Source organism: Amblyomma americanum, chromosome 1, assembly GCF_052857255.1.
Source record: "Amblyomma americanum isolate KBUSLIRL-KWMA chromosome 1, ASM5285725v1, whole genome shotgun sequence".
In the NCBI taxonomy this organism is placed as follows: domain Eukaryota; kingdom Metazoa; phylum Arthropoda; class Arachnida; order Ixodida; family Ixodidae; genus Amblyomma; species Amblyomma americanum.
The window spans coordinates 511,981,267-512,001,748 of NC_135497.1; the positions used below are offsets into that span (position 1 = coordinate 511,981,267).

General features: G+C 50.0%; 1 protein-coding gene and 1 pseudogene across 1 annotated transcript; both read left to right on the forward strand.

Annotated features, from left to right (window-relative positions):
- Window positions 1-881: 881 nt before the first annotated feature.
- LOC144128392 (uncharacterized) lies at window positions 882-7,678 on the forward strand. Its single transcript, XM_077661770.1, has 2 exons — window positions 882-919; window positions 7,129-7,678. Exons 1-2 carry the CDS (start codon window positions 882-884, stop codon window positions 7,676-7,678), a joined length of 588 nt encoding a protein of 195 aa, XP_077517896.1.
- A 1,584-nt stretch (window positions 7,679-9,262) lies between these two features.
- LOC144116731 (U2 spliceosomal RNA) lies at window positions 9,263-9,422 on the forward strand (annotated as a pseudogene).
- Window positions 9,423-20,482: the final 11,060 nt, after the last annotated feature.

Genomic DNA, 20,482 nt, shown 5'->3' on the forward strand with positions numbered 1-20,482 from the left:
ACCTGATGTCGCTTGTTGCGCCTCTAACAGTATTGCCGCTCTTTAAATGATTTCATATGTCTTGCTGTGAGGACACATCTGCATGCCACGAAACGAGAGAATTGGCACTAAGAGCTATCGCTTCGAAATCGCATTCTGAGCCCCTTTGCACAAGCACTCATCTATCAATACACGCCATCATGATCCAGCAGTACTGTTATCTTCATGATATTTATTGACATTAATAGCCATTGTAATCATCGACATCATCGCTTTGTCTGCTTGCCGGAAAAGCTGCTCCCGGTAGCTCGCGGCGTGTGGCAAAGGCGGGACACTTGTTTCTCTTGTCCTCTCCGTGTCTCCTCCCTTGGTTGTGTTCGGCATGAGCTTATAAGGAATGCTACGGACATGCACCACGCATTAGATATGTGAGAGACTACACTTGGTTCCTACAGGCGGGGCTAGGGCATCGGCGCTCGAGCCGAATAAGGCGAGCGCCAGGTTTGAAATGTATTCAATCTAAACGATGAATTGCAGCAGAAACCGGCGCGGAAGCGAGCAAGCAGGTGGAGAAGTAATGGTGGCGTTGTGGCGCCGTTACCGGTGCAGCCTTTGTCCAAATTTTAGAGCACATGGGGTCTGCTTTTATTCTCCGTACAGGGGCTTTTGTAGCGTCTGTGTAAGTCCGAATTTTCAGAAGAGTGAGGTCTAGAATTACTATTCTCTCCACGAGGCCTGTTGATTTATAACAATGCACACTTCATGCATCAGAAGAGCTTCCTTAGCTGTAAACAGTGCACAGCATGTATACTTTATATCTGAAATTTACATCATTGCAGTTAGATCCAGTTGATGCCATTTACGCTCCACATTTTTGTGTGTCGACAGCAGCCACTTGAAAGATGACTGGTGAAAGCGTTACCAGCACATACGTCCTAAGGTGTGCATGGTTTTTGAGTTTCCCAGATATTGTGGCGCTCCAATTTTCAACACTTTTCTCCGTCAAACTACCACAGGGTAGACGCAGGTGCCCGCGATTAAAACGGCTTTCCTCTGTTCGTAACCTCTTCTCCTCAGGCAACCCCTTACCGTGCTGCTGTCGTCTTCATTGCGGGAACTGTCATGTGAGCTCGTGTCCTTTAAAGGATTGGGTCATGCATAGCGATATATGCGCACAGGAGTGTTGCATGCGAGAAAGGCTGCATGTGGTTGGATATTCAATAGAGATTCCCGTTCGGACTCTACCCTGCTTCACTGCAGCAGCATAGGTTCACTGTTGACTGAGAAGCTGTAGCTGCCAGGAAGCAGTGGCACGGCTTATCATCAGGGCCGCATTGCGCGCGTATTTTTTGCAATGTAAGGAAACACTTAATCTCGTGTGCGACATTTATCAATGCTCTTCCGTTTCTATTGATTTTGTTATCAGAAGTGCCCACCGGAGAATACTATCGCTGGAAGCCTGCATACTTCTCGGACGAAACATGGCGCAAACTCCCGGATGACGTCAAGAAGCGCTACAATGGGAACGTCGAAAAAGATGGATCAATAAAGGAAAGAAAAGTTTGTACTCGTCCTAAAAGTTAAATCATAATAATTATAGTTTCTCATCGCTGCTAGAACCTTAGTTGTGTTAGCGTGCGACTGATTTGTCGAGAGCTGTATCATCATTGCAAGATTTGTAAAATCAGGCGTGCAGTGCAAGCATCATTGTTATTGTGGGGTAGTTGAATAGCATCGTGTTTCTAGCATGCCAAAACAGAAACTGGAGAACAGTTGGCTGCGTTTATCCTTCTTTATATGCGTGCTTTTTGGTTTTGTGTGCTTTTGTCTACAGGAAGCCTAGTTGTGGCACTCGGCTTGGAGATGCTATGTGACCAGGCATTGTATGCTCCGAAAACTTCTTATGCCACAAAAGAGTGCGATAAGATCCGGCGACTTGAGTTGCAGACGCTGGCTGTAACTCGGTGGCTCGGCATCCTGTCTGCTAAGGTTGTAAGCAGGAGGAAACGTTTTTCCGTCATCACTTCTGCCAGCCAGGAGTAGTGGTGCAGTAGGAAGCACTGGGGAAGGACCGAAGCGGAGGCGGGAGCAAGAGGTAGCGAAAGAGGGACACGGGGGGATTCGACATGCTCGAAACGGGAGTAATACAGTGACTCTCCGCTTAATTTGTGGTCCCGGGTTCGTACCCTGGACCAGGACGAATTTTTCTTCAACCGCGAAGTTCCTGAGAACGCTGTATAGCTTTTCTTTGTAGTCGTATGGCTGTGCATGGGTGGATGCCAGTGAGTAATGCACCCTTATTACAAATATACTCCACCTTGGTGGATTCCCCTAAACATCTGAGCAGGTATATGTGTGTGTTGTTAATCGAACTCTATGCTGGAAGTTTCGAATGGGAAGCACGCATAGCGAACACGTCTAAAACTGGCGCTACCAGCGCTGGTGCGGATTTTGTGGTTTCGGACATCAGTATTTCCGCTACTGCGACAAGTCTTGTCCAAGTGCCGTAAGGCGAAGCTATCATTCTGCCTTGGCGCGTCCGACCCAGTGACACTCAGTCGTCGCAAAATTATTAGTAATTAGGAAACTGGCACCGCCGAATGGACCTTGTAGGCAACGTGCTAAAAATAGGGTGACGCTAAAGCTATCCCTTAAGGGTATGACGCCACAGCGTTAACGGTTATTTGCTGCAATGTTTCGTAATCAACGCCTCTTTCTAATCACACATACTCATTAGCATGCTTAAGCAGGCACACTAGAACACGTGAAACACATGAAGACACTCGAACTCTTTCCTTAACCAAGTAGAACGAAAGTGCCTCTTTGGCCTAGGGGTAGCGTATCTGACTTGCAACCCATGGTTCATGGCTTCGATTTCCAGTATATTGCAGCAGTTTATATAAAGCATAGTTAATTTACATTCCTACGTGTTATGATGACATTTCAGGCATGCTAAGGCCTCATAGCCAAATATAAATATGGTTTTTGGCCGTTTCCATTCCATAGGGGAACGTGTAACCTTCAGAACGCTGCCGACCAATCCTTAATTAGCGCAACAACGCGCACGGCTTTTCTTCTGAACGTCTGCTTTGCACTGTCGCATTAGCTCTGATTTCCTTTCTTTTTACTTTTGTCTCAGTGCCATTCAAAGTAACTTCATGGTGTACAAACAATGAGACGTTTGGCAAGTATAATATTAAATGATGTGCTCATGAAGAGAAGGATGATCGGTGGCATCATACACAACATAACAAAAGTCATAGTTCAAGAAAAATACTGAATGAGAACCTCAGAAACAGTATTACTTACACACACTCTCTCAGTTTACTTGCCGCGCTCCACTCTAACAAATGCAATCACTCCGATGCACGGTGACATCATACACAACATAACAAAAGTCATAGCTCAAGGAAAAAATATAAAACTTTGCTGGGTGCCGAGTCATCTCGGAATTGACACAACGAGAGAGCAGAACTCTGCGCTGCACAGGCTCGTGGCAAGCAAATAAAAAAGAAAATATTCTCTTTAAGGATTGCATGAACTCGGTAAATTGTAAAAAAAGCAAAAAATGGCAGTCCGCTTGGGACAATGAAGCGAATTACAATATACACTTTGTAAAACCAGTTTTAGGAGAATGGAAGTCCTGCACCCGCTGAGAGCGTTTCAAGGAAGTGATTATCTGCCGTGTCCGTATAACACCCACACATCTAACACATAATTTCCTACTGACGAAATAAGAGAAGCCCAAATGTGAATTATGCGAAGATGAGCTAACAATAAACCATGTTTTATTTTCATGTAGAAAACTTGGAACACCGAGGAAAATGTATTTTGAAGTTTTTTACACTGAACGCAGGCAATTTCACCCTTAGGTGAAATTCCACTCTTAGGTGAAGATGCACTTGCACACATTTCACATATTTTTATGTTTTTAAAGACAGCAGTTTTCAACAAATTGTAGATCTGATAATATTGAGTAATTTATAAGAAGATACTTTTTTAACCACACGTCAGCTGTTTTCTCATTTCTGAGAAGAAGGCTGTGGTCTTTATTCGATTGGTTGGGAGCCTCAACATCCTTGCACATGCAATGATAGTTGCAGAGGTTACTCGACTTTCGTTAAAGCTTTGTCTTTTCTTTGGCATCACTAGGTAGAAAAACAAACATTTTAGGCCGTCTACACCACCAATCAATTTTTGCAAATTTTATAAAGTTCTGCAGAAAAATTTTCTATACCTTGTGCTTGGCGCATGATGGCCATAGCTGCCTACGTGCCATTAAACACAATACTTTTTCTCGTCGCCGCATCATGTACGGGCTGCCATATCATCCTGTTAACTGTACGGAGTGTCGCGCTTGACCGCTTACTTAATGAGGCTAGATACATTGTCACAGGACTTTCGGGGTACAACACACGCCTTGATGCGCTCAAGAGCTTCAGCAAGCTCAATGACCCTTCAGAGGTCCTCGACATGCGCACCCACACGCACCAAACGAGACTTCGCGGCACAAACGCAGGCGGATCCTCAGGCACCATGTACACACATTTCCCACTTTGCCGAGCAAGACGCCGCAGTAGGAAACCACGCCACTCACTGAAGGGAAGCCACTTCCACTACATATCGATGCGCATCTGCGAATGCGGCGCGGGGCTCACTCCCCTCAACTGAACGTGTTCTGTACACGGACGCTGCACTTCCTGCAGACGGCAGCAGCCACACTTGCTATGCGACTGCGTGGTACGACCAGACAACAGAGAATCACCCCCCCCCCCCTCCATACATCGGCAGGAGCGCAGTCCAGTAGCTGAGCCAAACTAATGGCCATTTCAGACTATTTGCAGTCGGCTCTCGCACTTTCTTCTGAAACTGAACCCATTCACCATCATCTGTGCACGTACTCTCAAGCTGCCTACCGGGCATGTGCCAGCGTTCTTTATATGGACCCTATAACGCAGAACATAAGGCATAACGCATGCCTGCTTCGCGAACGCGGTCAGCATGTAATCATCCATTCGGTAACATGCGCACTTCGCACTTTCCGCGCACTTCGGTATCATCCATGGAAACGAGAAGGCTCATAGAGTATGGACCTCCTTCACCCCGCGACGTCACGAAGATGCGGTGGCGCTGATGTTAGCAGCGACTTTCGCATGGTAGGCAAAACAGGTTCCGCTTGCCCGTGCCTACCGCAGCTGCCGCAGCTACCGGCGGCTGCTTCAAGCCTGTGCACTGCAGAAGCAGCATTTATTGACCAGCTGCGTCACTGCTGGATCCGCGTAGTTGCATAAAAAATATTAAATTAGCCTCGATAAGTTTCTCGCGCATAAATGCCGCATTCGGAGACTGGCTAACAGGCATTGGGCCACGGTAGTAAAGTACGAAGTCTGGGAGTCGATAGGCACTGCCACTCAATGCACTTAATAGCATGCAAGTTACTGCGTTCATTCACCTGAACTTCAGGATAGTAGGCTGATATTTGCTCAAGGAAAAAAAAAAGACATGCAGCTGCACACGTACTTATCACCTTGAGCCGGAGTGCACGGGGTGCCGACAGGTTCACTCGCCCTCAAGGAATGCGTTTTTTTTGTTAATAGCACACCATGTTTTAATGGCGCGTTTTGTGGCATTTAGTATTTACTTGAAACTGTTTCTTGATATGACGACGTAATTATTTCATTCGAGTAGAAAGAAGTCTGGTAAGTTGTGTCAATCTTGCGCGGTCGCGTTGGTGTGCTTAGAATAGCGTACCTTAAGTGTGCTAAACGCCATATGCTTTTTCATTGCATCATGCATGTGTCATGTTTTATGAGGTAATACGTGATCGCGAAGCTTGTTTGGAAAGAAGCAGCCGCAGGCGTGCTACTAACAGACACGTGGCGAGACTGAGAGGGGACGCGGCATGAAAAGTGTTTTCGTTATTCATGCATTCGATATGTAACTAAAATTGGTGCAAATATGAAATTCCTACGCTAGTTTCAGTCATTCCTTTTATTTATAGCTATACCTGGTGCAGTTCTGGGTAATTATAATTAACACCGTCGTCAAGTCCCCCCAAGGTCTCAAATAATTGAGTAGATAGTGCGCAGTTTTTTTATGCCAGCATGTACATAAAGCCCTGTTCTGTACGATGACGTGATTAGTTCTTTTTCTATATGATCAGTACTTATGCATGCATAGTTACATGAAAACGTTTCTTACAAAAATAACTAACACAAAACTGCACGTGTAGGGAAAAAAATCGAGATTTATTACGCTCCTCAACGTCTCAGGAATAGTTTGCGACAAATGGAATCATTTGATTTTCATGCGAATTACGAAGGTGAGTGGTGATCCAGTCGCAGAAAATGTGAGAGGTCAGAAAACGAACCTTAAAGTTCATTCCCTCGTTTATGGCTTCTTCGCTTTCGCTTTGGTCAAAGAAATGCGACACTGAAATCAAAGAAATTACCTCACAATTTTTTACGACCACACTTCTAAAAAGCGTAATTTATAAATTTGTACTCAATATTTTGTTATAATTTTTCGTCACGAAACTAGACTTCAGGGCTAGGAAAGAAAATAATTCTAGGAATCAAAAATTTTCACCAAATCGACCAGCTTAACAAGAGGACAAGTAGGCCTGGCTGGTGCGTGGTCATGCGGCTAAAAACAGCGCTAAGCGAGACAGGAGATCGGGGACATGACGCTGTCCCCACTTTTCGCGCAGCACGACACGTATGTATGTCAGCAGACGATGAGCGCATGTCTGCTCCGACGAAACAACGCCAGCACTTCCGCTCACTACTGTCCCGAAGTAAAATCATTCCGGCTAGTGCAGAGTGCCAAAACTTGTTTTATTCAATGCCTAGCGCATAAATAAACGGCAGGAACGCTTTCTACATGTTTTCTACTAACCATATATACAATACACAGTGGCAAACTATCTCTCTTTATAGGTCGCACGTGGACAACGCGAGCTCGTGTACTTCGGCAAATTACTAAGTTGGAAGCATCGACCATTGCTATGATTCGCAGAAACTGGAAACGCGCCTACAAGCCTTGAAAACCCGCGCTCAACACCTATCCGCGACGCCACTCCCCGACCTTTTGCCTACCACGAGCTCGCTAGCGACTGCAGCGCCACCTCGTTTGTTTACAAACATGCAGGAGGTCCATAGCACGCGCTGATCTCTCTCGCACTGATACTCCTCGTTCCGTCGCTACCACACCTGAAGTAGCAGATCTGATCGCGGAGAGGCCTGTGACGAAACCACTTTGCGCCGCCTTCCTCACTGCTGTGGGCAACCCCCTCTCTATACCTGCGCTTGCTCTGATGGTATTCACGCGAAGAGAATCGGTCCTGCTGCGGCGGATTCAAACAGGCACCATTCTTAATCCTTTCTTGGTGGACCGTTTTCATTGGGACGGCAGGATGCCACCTGTATCTGGTTCCTGGTCGAGGTGCAACTGCGGTGCGAATATGAACCTGTTCTGGGAATGTCCTCTGTACACACCACCTCGCCTTCGAGCGCTGGCCACGTTTAAGCAGGAGCCGTGGACGTCTTCTATCTGGACGTGGGCCTGCCCCGATACCTCGTCTCCAGATTGTGCCATCGAGCTCTGGCGGGCACTCCTCGTGTTCATCCATGACTCTGAGGCGTCGCTGGTTGACGAACGGCTCCGCAACGCTCTCGAGAGGCACACAGCCTCCACTTAGCTGCCTCCAGGAAGTTTTAATAAAAAGGAGGCAGCCTTACCCCTTCTCCTTAACAACATCCCCTTCCACCGTAGCGCCTTCGGCGCATTCTAATGTGGAATAAACATGGGCTTCAATCAGTTAGTCGCGTTAATTATAGCATGTACTGAATCTATGACGGTTACTGATGGCCAGCTACAAATCTTTAACTGCAACCAGGCGCCCATCTGTTTCGGCAAAACAAAAAATTGAAGAGACAGGTAACGCGAAAGCGCACTGGGTTAATTCCCATATATGCAAGCGGTCATTCTCTACTTTACATTCACAGATCCCTGGGAGTCCTCATACTCCTCCTGGCGCAGTGGTGCGGCGGTTAAGCGATCCACCACTGCCCTACGATTGCAGGCGCTTCCATGTTCTTGAGCCTTGTGCGTTATAGGTTGCTCTTTCCGAGCAACCAATAGTTAATTTAACTACCACCTGCCACGGTAGGCAGTTTGCTAACAATCTGGTTGGCAGGCTGTGAGGACGCTGTAAGGTCACGAGACCTCCCAGGCCCACCAGCCTCCATGGTTGCTCTCTGGGCACCATCTGCCAGACCAATGCCCGTGATTTTAGAGCGTGAGACTACTTCTCGCGTTTCGTAACCCTGGGTTATGCGTTATAATGGCAAATCGTAACCTAGTGATTGCCGCGGTAACCGACGTGGTTACGTAATGGAATAAAATAAGAGATGAAGAAAATTTATTGAAAAACACGAATACGTAGCTTACAAGGATTCAAATAAGAGTCGAGCAAACAGAGGACACGGGGCATGCAGAGGTAGTGCGGTACAGGAGGAAAAAGTCTCGAAATCAAAAATCACAACTTTGTGCAAGCAGATCTTATGGACTTCATTGATACATTTTGAAGGAAAGAAAATGAAATAAACTCCCGCGGGAGCCCCGGCCACCGAGCATATTGAATTCTGCGCAGTCAATGGTCCCTTCAGCTCTCACATAAACAAGGAGAGACGCAGACCTGTGACTTCACAAGCCAAACAAGATTAGCTGTAAAAACCTACAGGGCAATTGAGAGAAAGGGTTCGCCTAAAGTGTAGCAAACGCATAGATTAATATCTTGTCCCTAGTGACACGGCACCCTTCCTGAGTTTGATGTGTGGCATCAACCACCTGCGGAGGAAGCTTTGCTCTCCAAGGGTAAAGAGTTGGCTATCTAGGTAGCCCCATAAAATCACCGAGAGATGGACGTGCTATAGCATCAGGAACATGAGCCGACGTGGTTGGCGCAATTATACGGCTGCATTCCTGTTTTTCCAAAGGATCAGACCGATGAGCCGCGTCAAGAGGCTCGAACTTCCCGCGCGGTTTTTTAGCGATAGCTACAATACGCCAGCCACTTCGCGAGGTCAGCGTGGCACCACTGGTCTGCCAGCTGTGCGCATGCGCAGTGACGTCATAGCCCGCAGCTGGTGTGCTCGCCGCGCACCTCGCCGCTGTGCCGACGGCAGAGCAGACACCGGCGGCCTCGTCAGTTGTGCGCATGCGTGGAGTGAGGACAGAGCACGCAGCTGGTGTGCGCGCCGCGCGCGTACATTATGCTAGCATTGCTAGCTAGCATTATGCTGGCATTTAATATCTGATTTAATATCTGCTACGGGTCCCATTTGGGCCCAAGATATTAAACTCATTTTTGGAAATGTGGCGGAGTGCTCTGCCACAGGTTGGCCTGGTATTGCATTGCCTCCGGTATCGGCCTGGGACATAATAGCGCGCGTCTTTTCTTTCACTTTTTGCTCTCCTATCTTTAACTCTCCTACTTTCAGCACGTGGCAGCGATTGTGGCTCAACTAGAGCTAGTGGGCAGGCCTGTGCACTTTCCTCTACATTTTTCCTGACAACAACAGCAAGCAAACAAGCGGCGCCATGGCTGCCGTGGCAGCTGCCGGTGGCGTGGCGCGCCGGCGAAAGCGAGTGGGGGAGGAGTGGAGAGGGGGAGAGGGTGAATCCATGTCTAGGGACGAAGATGAAAAAGGAACTCCAAGCTAAACACAGCGGCGAAAGACTGTCTTTGCAATTCGACTGAGCTAGTTGCACTCGGCCAGCTGTAGCTATCGCGTAACTCCAGGTTTAACCAGAGCTAAACCACAGCTTTTTATTTTTCCTTCGCGCGACACAGGGATGGAAAAGCGCGTGAATCTAAACGGCTCAATGTGCTAGCCACAACACACTCTTCAAGGATATATGTTTGTGCCTCAGCCTGACCACAGTTCATGCAGCGCGAGTCTGGAACCAAGCGCCAGGAGTGGAGCCTGTCTTTGGTGGGGAGCATGCCCCACTCGGCGCGCCACCGGAAGTCCCTCTCCGCGTGTGGTAGGTTGCTACAAAGGGCGTCCGCCCATTTCAGGTCAGGCGCGCCCGTCTGCCGAATGCCCGGCGGTGAATCAGAGAAACAGAGGGCCCCACAAAGTCTGGATGCACTCAGCGCGTCAAGCCCCACCCGGGAACATCTCTTCCCGAGGCGGAATAGAAGGCAAAAGGAGTGAGCGCCGTTGGTGCGCTGATGCCGAGACAGCGCGGTACCAGAACCCGCCGCCTACTTCCGAGCCTGTACAGCAGTAAAGGCGGCCCCACATAGTCCAACTGGTCCACAAGTTCTGCTGTCCATTTTACGCCCGGCACCCGGCAAAAAGTATTAGACCGATTTTACAAAGCGCACTGCCCCTGCATGCGCTTACCGGAAGCGACCAAGCCGCCATCTTGCCTACAGTCCTTCTCCGCGCCACCTGAGCAGCAGCCCGATTCATTAGTGCTTTGAAGCGCTTTTGATTTGCTTGCAGTAGCTTTCCTTAGCGGTATTTAACACATTTTGCTAAAGGAACCCGATGCGGGTGCACATCTAAGATGGTAGCAGCTGTTTCGACGCGGGCAGCTCGTGTGCGCAGCATGGCCGCTGCAGTTGTCAGCTTGCAGTGGTGCAGGTCTTGATCAAAACCCGCTTGCCCCACATTCCCGTGATCTACCAGACCAACTTAGTTGCGCATGCCGATACAAGCGTTTTAACCTGTTCAGACGATGTTCGTGTTTCTGGCCACTTGATTTCCCGGTAATTTCCCAACTGTCAAAATGGCAGATACGTCACGATTTTTGTCTACTTTTTCGTTTGTGCTTCTTTACTTAAAAAATAAATGAAAGACACTTAGTTTTTCTTTTTATTTTAGCGACAACCCTATTATACCGAATAAGCAGAGTTTTAACGTCATGTTTTACTGAATTCTCTGTGATATTATACAGAACGAGCCCAATCTAAAGCGTGAGTTTCCTTCCGGCCGCCGGCGAGTGCACACGCCGGCGGCCGGGGTCTCTCACCGGCCCTTTGTTCTCGCCCGTCGGCGTCCTCCGAGGCCCTCGCTTCCACTACGCGCGCCCTATACTTCGGCCCGCTACCTTGGATTGCTCAAGAAACCCAAGAAACCTTGCTGCGCCTCATATTCTGTGGTCCTACATCAGCTAAACTCCTACGCCCCTGCACTGCAGCGGTTTACCCAGCAGACTTTCCCTCCTCCTTCGAACGGTTTACCACGGTGCTGTGTCCGCGTGTGTCTGCTGCTCGGACATCTCCCTGTGGATTCCGGACGAACGGGGACTTTTTCGCGCGCACCTCGTGTGCCTGCTTTCCCCTCCTGCCTCAATGGCAACTTTGTCCTTCGGGGCTTCCTGATACCCTCTTCCTCGCGCGCCATTCTGGCCCGCTCTCATTCTCCTGCCTTCACAGCACTCCTTTGCGAGTAATTTCTACTCCCCCTACCCGCGCGCATCTCCGGCCCGCTTTCCTCACTCGGGCGCTACTTATGCCCCCTTATTGCGGTTTTTTCCCGCATTCCACTTTCACGGCTTCATATTCAGTCGCCCTCTTTTTCTAATCTCAATTCTGCCCCTCTGTGGCTATAGCGTGCGGGCAGTCCGCTTTTCGGCGCATTTTCCGGGCGTTCTCGTTGTTGCGTGTGCGCCCAGGGGTTGGCCGCAGTTGACGGCACACACGGGGTGCGTGCACGCGTACTTCGCTATCTATAAGGGCGGTAGTCTGCATTGTCGCGTTCGCGATGGGAAGCCCCCGGACTGATCCGCTTCTGCCGCCACCGCTTCGCTCCGTCGGGCGCCTCGCTGCACTTGCCCTCCCGGTCCATTCGCCACGCTGCGATTCTGTTCGCGCGCTCTTTTCGCACGGGGCCATACTCTCTTGTAGCCTTCCTCGCTCCCTTTCTTCACTGCGCGCAACTACACTGCCCGCCATCCGCCCACGTGGCACTCCCAAATTTTCCTGCCGTCAAGGCATTCCCTGCGGGTGTTCACACCTCGCCCTTTTCGGCGCGCCTCAACGGCCCGCTTTTTCTTTGTGTCCATCAGACCCCCACCCTTCGAGCGCACTTCGTGCTCTCTAATTTCTCTTTTGCGCCTCTCTTGTTGCATTTCCTTGTAACACTTACGTCCGCCCTCTAAGGCATTCCCTACTCGAGCGAACCGCCCATCTGCTCGTATTGTGGGTTTTCTCGTGCTGGCGTGGGCTCCACGGGGTTGGCCGCACTTGTCAGCACACACGGGGTGCATTGACACGCCTACACTATCCATGGGCGGTAGTCTGCGTTGTCGTGTTCATGGGCAGGGACCCCCGGACTCATCCGCTTCTGCCGCCACCGCTTCGCCCCTTCGGGCGCCTCGTTTCCCGTGGCCTCCCGCTCTCTTGCCGTCGGGCTGGTTCGCTCGCCACCCCTTCCCGCCTTGGGTCGACTTTGTATCTCTTTACGGGCATTCCATGCCCCCATCCCCTTCGCGGCATCCTACTTCTTCCTTTTGCGCGCAAATTCCTTGCCCGCCATCTGCTTATGCGGTACACCACCATTCAGGTGCCTCCCCATTGGCCCAGAGGCCTGCGCCTCCCTGCGGTCCGCGCGCCTCAAGCCACGGCCCCCGCGAGCTCAGTCGGCTCCATCACCCAGCCGAGTGCGCATCGGCGCTCTGCTCTCGGCTCGGACTCCCTTCCCTGCTCGACTGCGGGAATTGCGACTTCGCCTCGGCGAGCACGTACCCCTCTATTTCTACTCTCGTTCCTTTACCTTCCCCCTCCCCCAGCGCGGCGCAGCGACCATTGCCTCGTTCCAGAGAGAAATTACTGCGCGCGTCGCGTGGCCCCAACTTTCAATTTTTTCCTTCCTTCAACAACATCCCCCTCCCAAACTAAAGCGTATATACCGGTTATAATTATGCGTGAATAGTCAGTTGTATTCCTGGCAGCTCAAATGAGGGTGAACAACATTTATGCTTTACATTTGTTTTACTCTGCATTAGTCACTCAATACCGCCATTGAATCAGACAGCGTTGTTTTGGGACAAGTCGTTCAGCAGTGCTTCACTGCATGCATTTCAGCTGCGTTTGGTAATGGGGCGCGAAAGGTTGATATTTGGTTTTTTAGGCTACTTAAAACATACCGCTCATCTGTATGTTTTAGGTGAGCTTTTATTATACGCGTAGAGTACATGAACAAAAATATTAGAAATATCGAGACGTCATGTTTATTTTACAGCCTAACAGCAATAAACCTCGGCAGTACGAGCAAGCTATGCGGTTTTCTTTAAAGAAATCTGTGAGAATCCGTTTAATCAGTACAGGGCATTTGAGACTGGGTGTTTTGAATGCGCGGCGTTTCAACTGAAAAGTGATTAGTAATCTTGCCTCCATGTTCGTTTCATGAAGCTTCATGAAGTGCCGCGAAGGTGAAACTGACCTTCCCTAACATTAAAGCTCCTTCAGAAGAACTTGACGGCAAATAAAAGGCTCTTCTACACCTAGCGCCACGCTTAGTATATGAAAATTCTCGTGGTCCTAACTTTCACTGATCTCGAGGGACTAGAAGCTAAACACTGGCTGCCTCTCTGACCATTTTCAACACGCTCCTTGTGTTGACCATTCTTTCCTTTATGGCTACAAGAAATCTAGTGCGTCTGAATAAAAAATGCAAAAAGATACTATCACTTCGTGGAGAAGAGTGCTCAGTCTTGCTGAATTGATGACCACCACACAGCACAACATGTTCACAAACACGCAACTACAGCCACTCATTCAGTCTTCCTTGAACAGCAACTGCAGACGCCTCGGATTTTTCTGGGTGAATTGCGTGATGACACGGGTGATAAAGTCGGTATGGTTTAGTTTAGGGGGTTTAACGTCCCAAAGCGACTCGGGCTATGAGGGACGCCGTAGTGAAGGGCTCCGGAGATTTCGACCACCTGGGGTTCTTTAGCGTGCACTGACATCGCACAGTACACGGGCCTCTAGAATTTCGCCTCCATCGAAATTCAACCGCCGCGGCCGGGGTCGAACCCGCGTCTTTCGGGTACGCAGTACAGCGCCGTAGCCACTCAGCCACCGCGGCGGCTACGGGTGATAAAGTCATTTCTGTGCTTCATTACACGCTCTCGGTGCACGCTCATCCGACAAAGGCCGTCCAGCCTGTTGTTTGTCATCGTTGAGCGTAGCCAGGTTTTCACTCTGCTCATTGTCCGGAAGGAGCGCTCGACCGTACATTTAGTACTGGTAAAGCCAGGGCCACCTCAATGGCTTTTGCAACACCGGGTAATAATGTCTTTACCTGATGTAGAAGCTCGCAGTAAGTTATTTCTGATGGCTCCCCAGTTTTGTTGCACCACATCTCGTACCAAGAGATGGCATCTTCCTTGAAGTTGTCGATGCCGTAAAAGCATTGGAGTTCATCGGCGAGGGCAGCGAACTCAACACGGCTCAAGTGCTTCATTTTTAATGGATGCAGCTGGAGAAGTTTGAAGCTTCTCTCATTGCTTTCAGAAAAGCGGCGAGCTAAATAAGCAGTGAGTGATTCCAAGTATGGCACATATATTGCCGCACGCTAGTATTCCTCCGGCGACTGAAAACCGTAGTTCTCTCGGTGGGCCTGACGAGAGACTTGTATTGGTACAGGTATCACCACATTTAAGTGATTGGCTGCCTCCCTTGCTGCATTCATGATGCAAGATAACTCTACAGCGTTTGTCCGGTGGCCGCGAGAAATACGTTGCAGCTCAGTGATGTGGTCATGCACAGAATGGAAGCCCATGGATACACCTTGCAGAACGTTCGTAACTGGTTCGAGCCGAGCGCTGTACTTTCCTACAGTGTGCAAGAAGACGATGAAAGATGAGATTTTGTTGCTCAGTAGAGGATGTGAGCTCGTTGTCTAGTTACAGCGTTCGAGCATGATTCCGTTGACGCGAGCCTCTCCAGTGCCGGAAATGCATAAAGATAGGACACGTGAGTAGTGTGGGCAATTTGCCCATCGTGTGCCCGCGGTGTACTCAGCCACACAGCGGCGATTCTTGCCGGGCAACCTTTCTTACGTGTGCCAATTGCCGCGGCCCTCATGACGCTGCCTCAAAAGATATTCCTCGCCTGACAAGGGAAAGTGCGACACTCTAACAAATGACGAGACAATTCCAGACACAGAGAAGCTGCCGCTAAGGTGCGACGACGTCGTCGCCCTCGTCACAGACCTTCTTAAAGTGTAACGAGCATTGGAAAGGATCTTCCAAGAATTTCCGCAACTTGTCCTGCCCCTCCGCATAATACTTTAAGGATTGGGAGCAATATGACTGGCAAGACACAGACGGCTGTCGCAGACGGGCCTTGGCTATCCCTGCCTGAGCTACACACACCCGCAGTGACCAAGCAGGTATTGCGAACTCAGAGTCCCAAGACCATTGCTAATCAAGCACAAATCACAACTCCGGTCCAAGACCGGGACCGGCAAGTGACTTGGCCATCGCTACCGAAGCACCCACCCCGGCACCGCGCACCCAGTGTGTTGAGCCTACTGCTGCTGGTCGGGTAGTTGATCAGCAACCGGACCAGGTCGCAGACGAGCAAGTGATTGCAATGCTAAAGCCAATCGTGAATGCCATGCGTGTGCTGCTTTTCAGCATGCACATGCCAGCTGCACATAATGCACTGCAGATGCTGTATTTGTTGAATCCAGTGCTTGCAGTTGTCTAATAGCTGGCACAACGCATCCTCCAGCCTCATCCTTCAGAGAATAAGTCCGATGCTTACGTTGTCATCAACATTATCAGCTTCAACGGCGAGCAGCCTTTCTTGAGACTGAAACGTCAGCGCTGCCTTGTGATGGAGGGCCCTCGGTCTGTTCCACTCAGGTCGCAGCAGTCGGCAGCCGTCAAGGTGTGCTGGCTACATATGCGGCGGCCTGTTACTTACAGTGCTTGTGTCATTGCCTGTCGTGCTTGCTACGGACCGCATTTCTCTACTTATTCTTTTACGCTCCCCTCATCCCTCTCCCCCAGTGCAGGGTAGCCAACCGGAACATTTTACTGGTTAACCTCCCTGCCTTTCCTCGACCACTTCTCTCTCTGCATTTGTGAATTTTCCAGGTAGCACCAAAACATTATAGCAATGTTAATTTTTGTTTGGTCGAACATTAATTCAATGCTCTTAATGTATTTGTAAGGCCGATGCTTGTTTGGGCTAGATTCATTTTTATTAGTGTATGACGCTTACCCCGCAGAAGATAGAGCAACGCCACTCTGCCGGAGACGAGCTTGCCAAGGATCCACCCAAATGGTTTCTCATTGTACTAAGATGCACGTGCTGGGAAACATGTGGCCGGTGGGAAGGTGGTCGGAATCATTTACTGGCTGCCGCCGTTGTGGCGAGGCCTCTCAGGCCAGAGGGGCAGTCAGCCGAATGCACATTCCCTATGGTTGCCGGTTCGGTGGCCGGCGTACGAACGTATCTTGATTATAGCGAGCGACGAAGGCGAAAACAAGATGCCCTGTGCACTGTCCGCCTCCGTGTCGCTATCTCTCTAGAGATCAAAGAAACAGACACCCATCTCAAGACGGCTCGATACACATGCTCGCCGGTGACCCTGTATACATGCAACAGGTCGCCCTTCAGCAGAGCTAACGATGGCGTCGTTTGAAAACGGCGGAACGACGCGTGCCCGGACGCGGAACTTCGCAGGTGTGACCCAAAGCATGGAAGCGGGGCTGCTCTTACTCTTTTGGCTGAGCGCACAGCAGCCCCTGGCGTGCGGCGCTTTCAGGGACGTTTTCGCTATTAACGCAGCCATCACTCACGGTCCGAGTGAGGAGGCGCGTCGCAGTAGCACTCAGGGCGAGGATGACGGCGGCGATGTGCGGGGGGGGGGGGAGCTCGGATGCCTTTTCAGGAAAGATGGATCTTGTATTTAGTTACGGTGTACTAACATACTGCCCCGTGTATTTAGTTTTACTTTGGTTTGTGTTATTGGCCGGGCGCTTGGTTTGAGGCTGTAATGTGGCGGCCGCTTCGAAAGCAGGATCTGCTTGTTGTCGGTCCCATCGGCTCCCTGTCAAGTCGCTTACTCGCTGGTCATTAAGAGCGTCCTGGCGTTTGCCCGCGCCCGTTCTCGAAGAGTGCCGGCTATGCTTTATGGCCGTCATTTTTCCCTCTTTTGCCGCTCCATATGATTTTACTCGTTCTCTCCGAAGCCTAGCTGTGGCGTTCCTTTATACTTGTTTTCATTACCTACAGTACGGAAAAAGCGCGCGGGTCTCCATTTTTGGTGTCTCTCAAACACTTTTATTATGAGAAAAAACGTAGCCTCCTTCCCCTTTCTCCGGCAAATCATACCGCAGACGCACTGCAGCTGTTTTCATGGCAGTGTGGCTTTGTGGGTGTTTACACTGTATAAATTCGTCCGAAGCGCTTGACAATCGTTTTCATAACCAGAAAATGAAGCAAAGCATAGATTCCTACATATTACACTCTTCCATTATTAAAAAAGCTTATTTAATTGATTATCCTATTTTGATAGGTGTCCATACACAAAATTTATTTGCGGTTGCATTTATGTAGGACCAAAATAATTATATGGCCCCATATAAATTCGTTGAAATGGATCGCATATTGACACTATTTGCCTCGGCTTTCAGTGCACTACAAGCGTACAAGCTTTTTGAGGGGCGGATTCATATAGGCTCGGTTTGGGTGCCGGGGTGGTCGAAATTTCGTCATTTCGGCAAGGAGTGTCTACAAGCAAATGTGACACCACAGGAAGGAGCCACACTTTTCTTTCTAAGTGTGGTGGCCTAGACTTCTTCCTAAATGTAGCCGGCAATTTATGAGAAGCGGAAGTTCTCGCGATAATACCACGTGAGTCTCTAAGTTCAAGATAGAAAACCTCAAGCGTTCCTCTCAGAATTGTTCGCTATCTTGAGCCTGTCATTCTTTCACTGCCGTGCCAACACCAGCAAGATTACGTCATAGTGTGCAGAGTGCAAAGTTTGCTTGCACTCAAAAGTTTGCTTGCAAACATTCGCACAAACTTGCTCAAGAACAAAAAAGACCCCTCCCCCCCTGCCCCAAGAAAAAAAAGACTGAGGGACGTCACAGCCAGCTGACTGCTTGCAAATTCATACACGATATAGAAATAATTACCTTTGTCGTTCCCAAAGGCAAGTCGCAGACTTTCGGCAGGGAATTGGTGTACTACGCAGCAGTGACGAACCAAATTTTCCAGCGTTGCAGCCCGCTGCTGAACTGATCGCACTTACGGAATGCTCCTATCGCCTCCAACTTCTGGGCAATTCTAATATGCTGCAGCATGTTCTTCCGCTTAGTGAAGACCTTGTAGCAGACGCTGAAACGTCTATAACGATCAGGATTTTCATGATGTGTCACGGTCAACGCGATCAGGTTGATGCTGACCCTCGTTGGGACACTGTCGCCATTCCGGACAGAAGCATGTCAGCGAGAGCAGGACGCGCGCGCTCTGAAAATGTTGGGAACTAAAAAAAAATCCAAGGAAAGCATTTTTGGTCCTAATCGGACATGACGTCATTCAAAATCACTTGACCAATGACGTCACACGTCACACATGTGAAGTCATGTTTTTTTGACCAATAAGCGTTTCCAGCCTACCTGCCCGCAAACGCTTGTGCCCGTTGCGTGCGCACGCTGTGGTTTGTAGCGTGCGTACGCCCGTTAGACGCTGCGAGATACGTAGCGTTCTGCGCATGCGAAGTCGTTGCCCGCAGAGTCGCTGCGTACGCTAGCTCACTGCGTACGCCCAACTAAAGGTGTCTAGTGTCTAGGCGTGGTGGCTCAGTTTTTACGGCTTTAGGGTGTTGAGCACGAGCACGCAGGGTAGAATGGCCGCAGCGGCGACCGCGTTTCATGACAGGCGAAGCGCTTAAAACCCCCGTGTGCTGCCCGGTGTCAGTGCTTGCGGTCAAGAAGCCAGATGGTCGAAATTAAGGCACAGCTATGGCTTTTTTCGACGCATACAGTCACTGAGTGAAAACGTATCCAGTGACTCGATGAACCCTCGATGTAGCCTACAGTTGTAGTCGGCGGGGGTGACAGTGCGGGCCACATCGCGACGGTGCGCCGTGCCACGCGTCTGCGCAGCAGCCGACGCAGACGCAGGGAGGAGTGGCACTTGATCCGCGGCATGACCGACTGCGCCGAATATTTTCATTCTAGTCGCAACATGTGAAACGGGCCGTAGACAGACTTCGGCCCGGCCAATTATCAAATACTGGCTTTTGCTAAAGTTGAGGGCCGCGCCAGACACCCTGCTGTAGACAATTCGATTGACGGCCTCCTGGGCGTCGCCACATTGCTCGCTGGGCATCCCACGCTAGCGCATCCCATGTTTGCATCCTACGCTAGCGCGGTGGAAGCGGGATCGGAATCGTTTTGCAGCAGCCCAGACAGGAGGCGTTTCGACATGCGAAGGCCCCACATGCGACATCTCTCGAATAAAGTGATATATGTTCTTCCCCAAAAGCCGTTACCTTTATTGTCATGCTGCCTGGGAGCTGAAGGCCGTGCACGCCAGGGTTTTTAACGATGGCACAGTGGTAGGATCTAAGGTCAATGCGGACAGCAGAGATCAGACGGAACAGCCCTACCTCACGAGTGACGGGGGAGGGGAGCTCACCGAACCCTCGCAGTGCTGTGGTTACCCTCGTACGCCGTTCAAACAAGCTGATGGAGACTCCTACAGGAAACCTGGAGACCTGAAGGGCGCTAAATATGCACCCGCGTGCGAGGAGCGCAAACACCTTTTCCTGTTCCAAGAAAACCGGGAGATCGCTTGCCAACTGCCCCTCAGTGTAGTCGAAGTTGTCACGTGTAAGAAAGGACAGTCAGTGAATTTCTCTTCCCCGCACGGAGAGCAGGCCTAATGGTTACCGATGAGCGTTGCCGTCTCACCCATCAAGCTCCGAACCACAATGGTTGCAGAAGCCTTCTAATCAGCGTTAACAAGTGTCATTCGCCTTCGCTTTTGCGGCAGAGGGGACTCCGTGTGTCGTTCGGGGATAAGGACAACTCGTCAAGCTCGTAAACTGGAAGGGATATCAAAACACTGGAAGCATCGGCGCAGAACGGAGTTTAAAGGCGAACCTAGTCTGTCTCAGCACTCCGAATACAATTTAACCCGTAGCCCGTCCCGACGAGGAGTCGATATAAGTTTCATAGAATTTAGGAGAGGTTTCATCTCATCTGTAGTGGGAAGTGCACTTAGCGCATCACGCACCTCAGAGGCCAGTTGCCGCAACACCGTCATCATTGGATGTGCTGCGATAGCCCCGGCATCTACGGGCGTCTCATTGCGCCATATATCCTCTAAATGGGCAAGTAATCCCGCCGAATCTCGAAACCTGTGACGACACAGCATGCTATTAGCCGAGCTACCACGAGCTTCGAACGTAGCGGCATCTTGCAAAGCGTAGCATCTCGGTGTGGGCATACGGG